General features: G+C 38.7%; 1 protein-coding gene across 1 annotated transcript; it reads left to right on the forward strand.

Annotated features, from left to right (window-relative positions):
- The first annotated feature begins 2,008 nt into the window (after positions 1-2,008).
- Positions 2,009-11,304, forward strand: LOC113249081 (olfactory receptor 11H6-like). The gene is given in 6 exon segments (XM_057308128.1): positions 2,009-2,015; positions 3,113-3,213; positions 7,200-7,272; positions 9,639-9,859; positions 9,861-10,559; positions 11,224-11,304. Coding segments are annotated over 6 exon segments (1,182 nt in total).
- Positions 11,305-12,323: the final 1,019 nt, after the last annotated feature.

Raw genomic sequence — 12,323 nt, forward strand, 5'->3', positions numbered from 1 at the left:
CCTTCTACCCCTCCCTCCCAGCTCACACACACATGTGTGCATGCCCTCTCTCCCTCTCTCTCAACTAATTAAGATAAAATAAAATTTTTAGTAAACACAAGTTTTCATAATAGAAAGCTGGTTACTTCAATCTACCATCCCGATAAGAATAAAGAAAAATACTGAATTTTTTTAAGTAATCTCTATGCCCAACATGGGGCTTGAACTCACCACTCTGAGATCAAGAGTCACATACTCCACCCACTGAGCCAGTCAGGCACCCCGAAAAATACTGAATTAAAAAAGCAAAACTTGGGGTACCAGGGTGCCTCAATTGTAAGCATCTGCTTTTGGCTTAAGTCATGATCCCGTCGTGGGATAGAGCCCCACATCGGGCTCCCTGCTCAGTGGGAAACTTGCTTCTCCCTCTCCTTCTGCCTGCCACTCCCCCTGCTTGTTCTCTATCTTTCTCTCTCTCTCATCAAATAAATAAATAAAATATTTATCAACAAACAAACCAAACCAAAACTTAAAAATATTGACAATCTGGAGAGACAACATGAAACTCCTAAGTCAATTTTTTTGGAAGTCTGAATGGCAAGCACTAAAGTCATTCATGTTCACAGTGCACTTGCCTATAGTTTAAATCCGTATGCATCATGGCAATGCCTGGCTGAAGAGATGGAGAGATGGGAACCCAGGGCTCACATCAAGTTGAAGGAACTTCATAGGGGAACCCTTAGTGGTCTTCATCCTCAAAGAAGTATGAACCAGAACTAAACCTGACCACCATTCAGAGGAAAACCAAAAATTAGCCATCCCTGGAAGTTCGTGACCATGGTTCAACTGTTGCTTGAATTTACACATACCATTTTCTCCAACTGCCCCAATATATTGTCGGGGTCTGTGGGAGAGTGGAATGGGAAGTTATTGCTTAATGGGTACAGAGCTTCAGTTTGGGATGATGAAAAGGTTCTGGAGATGAATGTTGGTGATGGTTCCATTATAATGTGAATGAACTTAATGTTTCAGGACTGTATACTTTAAAATGGTTAAAATGGTCATTTTTATGTTATGTGTATTTAACCACAACACAAAATATTGTAAAACCAAGAAAAAGAGGTAATAGAGGAAAAAAACCTAAAAGTACTCAAATAATACAAAAGAAAGCAAGAAAGAAGAAACAAAGAACAGATAGGACAGACAGAAAACAAATATTCTACCAGTAATTAAGGATTAGAAGCAAAAATTTACAGATGTCACATGTGTGAAGAAAACACACTCCCAGGATACAATGTATGTTGTAAACATTTTCTATATTTCACAGTGAAAAAGATTTCTCCCAAAACAAAAAATTCTCTCCAAATCACACAGACACCTCACCATTGCCTTTGAGACATTATTCCCGCCCTCACGCTGGGGGCCAATTTAACCCAAACTGTATGAAAACTATGGATAAAGAAAGGATGTCACACCAAGCAGTCTTGGGGGAGTCATAAGCCATCCCAAGGGGAGACTGAAGACTTCACAATAGTCTAAGATGAAACTTTAATTGCACCCTCGAGTCTCAACAATACACTCTTCACCTTTATTCATCAGTATCCCCATCTTGAAATCTCCTCATGAGGTTCAGATCTACAGCAAAAGTAACGAATATATAAGTCACCTGTTAAATTTGCTCTGCTGAGTGAGACAAATAAAAGATCTGGGTGTCTGGGGGTGATTGAGGTCTCTTAGACAGCTCTTCATGAAAATATCAATATGTCAATTGAGGCCCACACCTCAAGGATGGATTATAGGGCTGTGCTTCTTTTCACTGTTGCCCAACATAAGTACCCTATTGCTATAACTGTTTCTTTTGAACACTTCAGGAAGGGAAGAAAGGGAGTTGCAACCGTTACATTTGTATATCCCAGGGTTCTCAGGGTCAGGCCGCTGCATTTTTAGTGCACATAAAGGGAAGAGAGGAATCAATGAGAAGATACAGACTCAGTGTTTATTCCCAGCTTTCTCCACATGTAGCCCTATCATGAAGGGTAAGTAACTTTTCTGTCTAGGCATCACTGCATTTTTTCTAAGACAGCTACAAGAGGATGCTAGCTCCAGTAAAATCTCATTTTAATATTAATACATTTTTGCAAACTTGTGTGGATTTTATGTCTCTGGATATGTGATTTTATCCACAGTATCTCCAGTAACTTAATAATAAGTTGTGTTACATGAACTGTTGACTCCAGGGCCCAAGACTCAGATCACCTGCAGCTTAACAATCCCTAAAAATGTCTTGCCTAATGATTCACAAAGGAATGCCTCATTATTCAGAAATTTGATAAGTTACATAATTTGGTATTAGAAGGCTGTTCAGTGTTGTGTTCAATAACTTATTTTCTACATACAACACCCCAAATTAAATATAACTTATCCCCCTTAACTCTTATGTACATCACAGGTAATGTAGTGCCCTTCCTTTAACCATTTATTTTCTATATCTTGAGTTATTAACACTACCATGTTTTAATGTCTTTTTCCTTTATATCAGACAAAGCTCTATGTTAAGAGCCAGAATATATAAGAAAGACAGTAAAATAAATCTGAGCTAAAAGAGAGCTACCCAGAGCTCTGCTGTGTGATACACTGAAACTTAATGACTTTTTAATGTTTCTTAGGTTCATTTAATATAGTTTTTCATTTAGGTTTATAAATGTATGCTGAAAATTTTATCCTAGCTACTTTGTAATCATATTTGTTGGTAGTGTTAACAACAGCTATGAATTTTCTCATGTCTAATTATTCCAGGAATTGTACCAGGTATATGTATTCAACAGTATTTGCCCAAGAGCTCAGAAAAATAGGTGTTAACTTGCTCAAGAGCACAGAGTATGTCATATGGTAATTGATCCTAAATCAGTGTGATGTTATCATTTATTTTCCTTTAAGTACAATGATAGAAGAGGACCACTGAGTTATATAGTACTAGATTGAGTCAATCAGTTGTGAACCTGATCCAGCTATAGTATGTCACCACGTAGCTATTGCCAGAGTGGGTGATCTCCTCCTTCCTCACCAAACCAGGTGCTTTTCTCCTAAAACCACACTCTCAGTCCTTCGTAATAAAGCCCATTTTTCTTTCTAGATTATATGTATAGCAGCTCCACTCCATTGCTGGACCATCCAAACAAAGAAAGCATCTACGTTGATCTCCTAAGTGCCCAGGATGGGTTTGAAAATCATTTGGTAGGGAAAATCAACAGGATATGGTGACTGCCTGCCTATGGGAGGTGACAGAATTAGAAAATGTCTTGAATGATCAAGTTTCTGGCTTTGGCAAATGTCAAGAGTGGAGCCACGCACCAAGAAACATACAAAAGGGAGAGGGAGCTCTTATAAAGGAAAAGATGGCATAAGAAGTATTGAGCAGAATGGTGATTATAGATTTGAAAATATAAAAGAGCAAATGACTAAGGAGGCTTATATTTAGAATGGGCACTGACATGACAGGGATATGAGGCAAGAAGGGATTAGTAGGCCACAGGTTTAAGATTTTTTTTTTAATTTATATATTTGACAGAGATAGACAGCCAGCAAGAGAGGGAACACAAGCAGGGGGAGTGGGAGAGGAAGAAGCAAGCTCCCAGCAGAGGAGCCCGATGTGGGACTCGATCCCAGAACGCTGGGATCACGCCCTGAGCCGAAGGCAGACGCCTAACGACTGCGCTACCCAGGCGCCCCAGGCCACAGGTTTAAATGTGACCTTGCTACACGTTTGGTCAGAGTCACTAAGACTGTCTGATGATGCTCAGAGTGGGTACTCCATGATAGTTCATGAACTCAGTAGATTAGCTTTTTGGTGATAAGATGGCAAGTCTGAAATTTATTCAACCACTAATTCATTCAATAAATGCCTACTATGCACTATAAACTCAGTCAACTGAGAATATAAAGATAAATTAATGTCATTCATTAATTATAGAAGTTTTCAATCTAGGGGGAAACAAATACATGATTTCATCATTATGGCACATGATCTAGTGGAGACATATATAACATGCTATAGAAATATTAAACAGGAATTCATCTTATAAAAAATTTTTAAAATAAAGCTAAAAAATGGATAAAGATGATACGGTATACACACACGATGGAATACTACTCAGCCATCAAAAAGAATGAAATCTAGGGGCTCCTGGGTGGCTCAGTCGGTTAAGTGTATACCTTGGCTCGAACCATGATTTCAAGGTCCTGTGATCGAGCCCTGTCTTGGGCTCCCAGCTCAGCGGGGAGTCTGCTACTCTCTCTGAGGGAATGTTCTCTCTCTATCAAAATAACATACTTTTTAAAATGAAAAAAAAAAAAGAATGAAATCTTGCCACTTGCAATAATGTGGATGAAGTTAGAGTGTGTCATGTTAAGCATAATAAGTCAGAGAAAGACAAAATACCATATGATTTCACTCGCATGTGGAATTTAAGAAAACAAAACAAACAAACAAAAAAAAAAAAAACGATGCACATAGGAGAAGAAAGAGAGAGAGAGAGAGAGAGAGAAGCAAACCGTAAGAGATTCTTAATGATAGAGAACAAACTGAGGGGCGCTGGAGGGAGGTGGGTGGGGGATGGGCTAAATGGGTGATGGGCATTCAGGAGAGCATGTGATGAGCACTGGGTTTTTATATGTAAGTGATGAATCACTGAATTCTACTCATGAAACCAATATTATGCTATATGTTAACTAACTACAAGTTAAATTAAAAAAATTTTAAAGAAAAAACAAAGCTAAAAAATGAATTTATCTTATATGTACTAGGGTTTTGACAGAGAAAGACAAATATCATATGATCTCACTTCTTTGCAGAATTTAAAAAAACAAATGCATAAAAAACAAAAAGCAGAATCAAACCTATAAATGCAGGGAACAAACTGATGGTTACTAGAGGGGAGGGGTAGGGCAAATGGGTGAAGGATAGGGTCTTCCAATTATGGAATGAATAAGTCATGGGAATAGAAGTTACAGCATAGGGAATGTAGTCAATGATATTGTAATAGCACTGTATGGTGACAGATGGCAGCTACACTTGTAATGAGCACAGTCTAACGTATAAAGTGGTTGCATCATGTTGTAGATCTGAAACTAATATTACACTGTATGTTAATTAGCTGGAATTAAAATAAGAACTTAAAACATTTTTTTAAAAATTAAAAAAAGAGATAGTGGCAAATTACAAATAGACTCCTGAAGTTCTTGAACCACATTGATCATACTATGATTATATAGACATTTACAAAATATTCTCATATCTAGTATCTCATCTCAGTTTCATATCAGACTTATGGAGAATACAAGGAAAAATTATGTGTCTAATATTTAAAATGTGAAATGAGCCCACCAAGCTCTCACAGCTGTAAGTAAAAACATTTAGGCTAGAACCAAAATTTTCTGTGTCCTAGTTTTCTTTTACCCCACCACCTTCTCTTTAAGTTCAACTCTGCTCCCACCCATAAAAAATGCCCCCTTTTTATCCCAGGTCACTTCTTTTCATATGATGCCTGAATAACCTTCTCCCCCACTTCCCTGCCTCTCCCAGGCCTCTTTCAAAAGCCCCCCCCCCCATGCTTCAATCCAATCCAGCTTTTCCAGATACAGTCATCCATAACTCAGCTTCTAGTGACAAGTATCCCTACAAATATCATTCTTAACCCTCTCTCCAAACCATGATCAATTAATTCCTGATCCTACTGAAATCCCTCCCAAGCTGTTTCACACACCCACTCCTTAACCCAGACTCTAATGCTCTATCATCTACGCAGTGGTTCTCAAACATCGGCATGCAACGGAAACACATGGCAAGTTTGTTAAAACAGATTGCTGGGCCCACACTGAGTTTCTAAGTCAGAAAGGAGCCCAAGAACTTGCATTTTAACAATTTTTCAAGTGTTGCTGGTACAGGGACTACATTCTTGAGAACCTGCTCTGTCCTTACACAGCCTCACTCCTAAACCCGGTAGTGCTCTCTCCTGGAGCTCTTGCTATGATTGAATTCATCTACCTCTCAGATGCTCTGTCCCATCTTCTTTGTTCTCCTTCTCCTGATACCAGGAAAAGAATTCATACTTCCTACCTCTGAGCCCGTTACAGTGCTAAACCTTCATTTTTACTAATATTGCATCATATAAGTCAACAACATTACAAATCTACTTTTATAGAAGACTATTTTCCAAACAAATGTGTTCAAGCTATACTTAAAATTGAAAATGGAAATTCTTTACCTTATGTTGATCAAAAATTAAGTAAAGTATGCATAGACAAACAATTTTTAAAATTTAAGTGCTTATAACTTTGGCACCAAGATAAAACAGGTATATTTTGGAAAGATAGCTCACCCTCCCGGCCCCAAACCCACCCAGCCCCCGCCCCGTGTCTCTCCCTCCCTCTCTCTCTGTCTCTCCATCTCTCTCTCCTCTCCTCTCCCATTAACCTGTCCCACTCACTCCTCTCCTCCACTTCATCCCCCAGGTAGATCGGGTCCTTAGAGGAAGGATTTCTCCATCACTTCTGTTTGGGGTAATATGGTCACATTAAGGACTCACTCTAGTATCTGAGTTCCCACTCTACAACTCACTTAGGGAAGATGGGGTTCAAATGTCTTGGATATTTTGGGGGCCATTAAATCTTCAGTTAGAAGGTAGTCTGAGTCTTGCACTGCGTTTTGATTCTAATATTGTTCAGTAAAGTTTCGTTAGACAAATACCCTTCGGCAAGGGCAACGAAAGCAGAATGTTCTTATTTTTCAGAGTTCTTGATAAGTGACAAGTGGGAAATGGAAAACAAGAAAGTCATCGGCAGGTTCCCTCGTCCTTTAGTTTTACCAAATTCACAAATTAACCTTAAAAATGTAAGTATTTAAAGGAAAAAGAATCCCCTCACTTCTCTGGGCAAGTGGCTTAAATGTCGAACAAGTGGTTGGGGTTATGGAGGAGGATTTGGCTTCCGTATCTGTTCGTACAGAATGGACTATCCACGCTCCTTGTTCCTCCTCATCTCTCCAAATGTTCATTCATTGTATCACTTGAGGTGAATAGAAAGATGAAAGAAGTGGATTTAAGTTCACCATTTGAGCTACTGATAGATGTACTTTGAGGTGGAGGAAGCAGAAATGGATGCCGTGAGATTTCACATAATCTGTGAAATCCATATGCCCCTTTTCCTGATCCTATATTCCACAGGTCACTAAAATTTCACTGCAGCACAAACGTCAAAAGGTCCTGGGCATCATGAAGTCAGATGACCAGGAAGGAGGTAAGAATAATGAGGTCTGGTTCCAAGTCAAAAACCATGAGCTGGAATTATATTTCTTTTCTTGGTGACAAGAACTTCCTGGGTTGTGAGTAAAGTAAATCAATTTGTGTCTCATGTCTCTGCCTACTGTCCTGAAAAGCCAAAAATAGCTCATTTATGTCAAATAAGGTTGGCAACCATGCTACGACACTCACTCACAACATCTAAGTTATTATGAGCTGGAATAAATAGCTTTTTCCAGCCCACAGTATATAACTGGGTATGTGCTATGGAAACACACAGTTCAAGACACTACAGATGGAGGTGGCAATCTTGATTGCTTTTGTAAGTCATAAGTTCCAAAAGGGGAGGAATTTTATCTTTCATGCTTACCATTGTACCCCTGGATGTAGCACACTGCTGGGACTATAACAGTGAATAAACATTTGTTTAATGCCTAAATGAATAAGTAAATGGATAACGTGCTACAATTTAAATTCAACATTCAACTTTTTTTTTTTATTACAAGCCAAATAACTATATTTTCTGACGAAAAATGACAGCATGTGCTCTAGCAAATACAGGTATAGTTATGGGAGGTATATTTGAAATTACAACTCTTCTAGAAATTTTGATATATATGGTCATATTGTAGTCCATTGAACGAACTTACTTGGACAAAATTTAGATTTTCATAAAAGTCATGTTTATTAGAGTCTTTCTCATTATTCTAAAAATATTGTTGATCAATACAAATATGCAAAGTTACCTTGGCAGTAAAACATTTACCTCTCAGTTTGCTCCAGGTTTGATCAAATACTGAGAAGCAGGCCTCATGATCTCTGAAGATTATTTAAATGGCATAAAGACGCAATTTCATATCTTAACAGCCACATTAATAAATAATATGGTCAATTATCCTATATCTGTAGTCATGATATTACTAAATTTAAAATCCTGATGGTGGTTTTACCCAGCCAAGTGTCTTGAATTTTAACCAGGAACCTCTAGGACAAAGAATTCAGCCTGGACATGGGGCACCTGGGTGGCTCAGTCAGTCAGGCGGCCGACCCTCGATTTTGGCTCAGTTCATGATCTCAGGGATTCTCTCTCTCCTTCTGCTCCCACCCCTTGCAAAATTAATTAATTAATTATTAATTAATTAATTAATTAATTATTAATTAATTAATTAATAATTAATTAAGCAAGCAAGCCTGGATCAAGAGCTTCAGAAAGGTTTTAAGCAACATCCAAATTTATACTCATGTCTCAATTCCTAACTCAACCAATATGAGGATGATCTTTCTGGTCTTGGCATATCCTAAGGCGAACCTTCTAATTCATTATTTAATTTAGGTAAAAGCAAGATGATACATGTTGAGTTATGGTGCTTAAGGCTTAATTCCCAGAAGAAGAAAAAAAGGCACATGGTTTCATATACTAGACAAAATTGGCATACCAGCTGCAAGTTACCTCAAAAGCCTAGCCATGATGTAGAATAGTGCAGCTTAGGGGGAAACAAGCCAGGAAAAAATGGTGGCATCCAAAAAAAGGTCATGTATATTGGACACAATAGCTTCCATTTGTTATTTACCCCCCCCCCATCATCACCATAATGGAAGAGGAATGAGACTTATTTGGTAGAGCTTCAGCAAAAGAGAGTCCCAGCAGGATCAATGCATAGAAGTAAAAAGGAGACAGATTTTGCTCAACATAAAGTACTTTGAGAGAACCAGAGCTCCTCAAGAGGGAATGAGCTAAACTGTTTTACAAATCCAGATGCCACCTAGCAGAATGTGACTTAGAGGGGGCTACATAAATGATTTCCCCATCATTTTACAGAATCCTGAGGTTTCTAGAGCATGTTTCTCAGAGCAGAAACGCAAGGGGGCTCAAGACTCTCACCACACAGTTCTACTTCTCTGCTTTTTATTGGCCTTTTGAATGTGAAATTCTAAGAAGATAATTTATTGTTTCAGATTTATTCTCAAATTTTGTTTCAAAGTAAAAGAATGTATCCAAAGTGTATACTTACATGTAGAATATCCAAGAGGCAATGATCTTAATATGAAATTACTGAGACTCAATGTTACAGGAATATTCGAAATGAAGTGAAGTTTGCTCCAAACCAATCTCCAAATAAGCCAGTGTATCTAGGAATTCCTGCCTTTGCACATTTAAGTAACCCCTTAAATTTCTCTGAACTCCAGTTTTCTTATCTGTAAAAGAGAAGGATGAAGAAGCACACCTCCCTATAGCTCAAAGGGTCATTTGGAAGATCAAATGAGACAATGTAAAATAAAAATACTTTGTACAAGTCAATTGTTAACAAAACCTATAAAAGTTCATTATTATTCACTCCTTAGTTGCTTCTGTTTCTCTAACAGCTTTGGAATCCCAGAACACAACAACACAGCATTTTGTGACTGAGTTTGTCCTTCTGGGTTTCCCTGGTCAGGGGGAGATGCAGAACTTTTTCTTCTCATTCATCCTGGTGGTCTATCTCCTCACCCTGCTGGGGAATGGGGTTATTGTCTGTGTAGTGAAATGGGACAAGCGGCTTCACATGCCCATGTACATCTTCTTGGGAAACTTTGCCTTCCTAGAGGATCTGGTACATTTCTTCGACTGTCCCAAACATGCTGGTCAACATCCTCTCTGAGACCAAGACCATCTCCTTCACTGGATGCTTCCTCCAATTCTATTTCTTTTTTTCCCTGGGTACAACAGAATGTTTATTCTTGTCGGTCATGGCTTATGATCGATACCTCGCCATCTGTCGCCCACTACATTACCCCTCCATCATGACTGGGAAGCTCTGTGTGGTCCTGGTCTCTGTTTGCTGGGTGAGTGGATTTCTCTGCTATCCAGTCCCCATTGTCCTCATCTCCCAACTTCCCTTCTGTGGACCCAACATCATGGACCACTTTGTGTTTGACCCAGGCCCATTGTTCGCACTGGCCTGCATCCCTGCTCCTTCCACTGAGCTTATATGCTACACCTTCAACTCCTTGATTATCTTTGGCCCCTTCCTTTCCATTCTGGGATCTTACACTCTGGTACTCAGAGCTGTGCTTCGTGTTCCTTCTGGTGCTGGTCGAACTAAAGCTTTCTCCACATGTGGGTCCCACCTAATGGTGGTGTCTCTATTCTATGGAACCCTTGTGGTGATGTATGTGAGCCCAACATCAGGGACTCCAACAGGAATGCAGAAGATCATCACTTTGGCATACTCAGCAGTGACTCCACTCTTAAATCCCCTTATCTATAGTCTCCAAAACAAAGACATGAAAGATGCCCTAAAGAAAGCCCTAGGATTAAGAACTAACCAAAACTGAGACATTTTTAGAGGGTATTATGCTCAGCAAAATAAGTCAGTCAGAGAAAGACAAATACTCTATGGCTTCACTCATATGTGGCATTTAAGAAACAAAAACAGATGAACATGGGGAAGGGAAGGAAAAATAAAATAAGATAAATCAGAGAAGGAGGCAAACCATAAGAGACCCTTAACTCGAGGAAACAAACTGAGGATTGCTGAAGGGGCAGCGGGTGGGGGGATGGGGTAACTGGGTAATGAGCATCAAGGAAGGAATTTGATGTAATGAGCACTGGCTGGTATATGCAACTGATGAATCACTAAGTTCTGCCCCTGCAACTAATAATATACTTGATGTTAACTCAATTGAATTTAAATAAAACATTTTAAAAAAGAAAGAGAAGGAGAATTTGTCATGTCTGACCTTTATTATTTATAAAAACAATAGAGAATGGCTTCAGTAAGTCATGTTCTGGCTCATACTTAAGTAGAGGAAGATACTTTTTTTCCATACTTCCTTAGCAGTTCAAGTTCAACTCATCAATGAAAAATGCTAAATAAAACATTTTAAACATGCATTACCTTGCTAAGTAATTACATTTTGTTATTATCTCTATGTTGTTTTTGATGTATCTTCCCTGGTTTAATCTTAGCTGGTGGAAAGAATGAAATGCACGTGTACCTGGAGCCTTTCAATAGGAGTGCAATCGTCTAAATTCAGAAAATATTCTTAAAGACAATGGACCAAAGGGGCACCAAAAAATAAACCCACCCAGTAACAGACATTGCCGTTGTTTAAAGCTGTCTTTTACACCAAAAACAGAGTATGCTTCATACTTGCATTATGTAAAGTACAAACTCTCCTGCCATTCAAAGCTCTCATTCACTACACTGCTCCATTCAGTCTTCTAAGCCTGTATTTCACAAAGATCTATCTATACGTTCTTCCATTTGGACATCTTTACTCATAGCGCTTCTCCCAAATAAACTGTGACAATGCCACTTGCAATATGGAATAACAATGTCCTAAACGTATTTTTATGCCTCTCAGAAAGTTATAGGGCAAAGGCTCAGTGAGGAAAATATTAAGAGAAAATTATACCAAGAACAAATTCCAGCTTTCTGCCCAAACCCCATGTTGAAACAGAAAAGCCATTAGCTGAGAGGCCAATCTACTTAAAATGAAAGTATACCCTTTTAGTTATGGCTGTACTGGAAATGAAATTAGATGTGCCAGGAATGTTGGTGCTAGGTGATGAAACACTTTCATACACCATTCCTCAAACCTTTTCACCACCAAAGAGTGTTTGGCACACCGTGGTCAGAGAACATGGGCTTCTGGGGACAATGTTCCTTTTAAAGTCAAAGTTTTATCTTAAAAATAATCAAAAATTATACTTTCTGTTCCACCATACATATTTAGTATAATACAAAATTATCTTGTCTGAGTAAAACTGTCCCTTCAGGAAGACATTTAATTAGGGGCTGTGTGTATCCCATGGCACAGAATCACATACCCTGTTTGAGAAAACGAACTTAAAGAGATTATGGGGTCCCCAGAGAGTCAATGTAGCACATTACCTACTAATCGCTATGGGCCAACTTATCAGAAATATTAATGAAACCCCCAGGCAAGAAGGAAGAAGGTCCCTAGGGAAGGAATGGAACGTTCTAGGATCATACGAAGACATAACTCAGAATTCTCAACAATGGATAACTGACACATAAATTAACACCAGCACACATCTCTGTC

This window comes from Ursus arctos, unplaced genomic scaffold, assembly GCF_023065955.2.
Source record: "Ursus arctos isolate Adak ecotype North America unplaced genomic scaffold, UrsArc2.0 scaffold_6, whole genome shotgun sequence".
Taxonomy (NCBI): Eukaryota; Metazoa; Chordata; class Mammalia; order Carnivora; family Ursidae; genus Ursus; species Ursus arctos.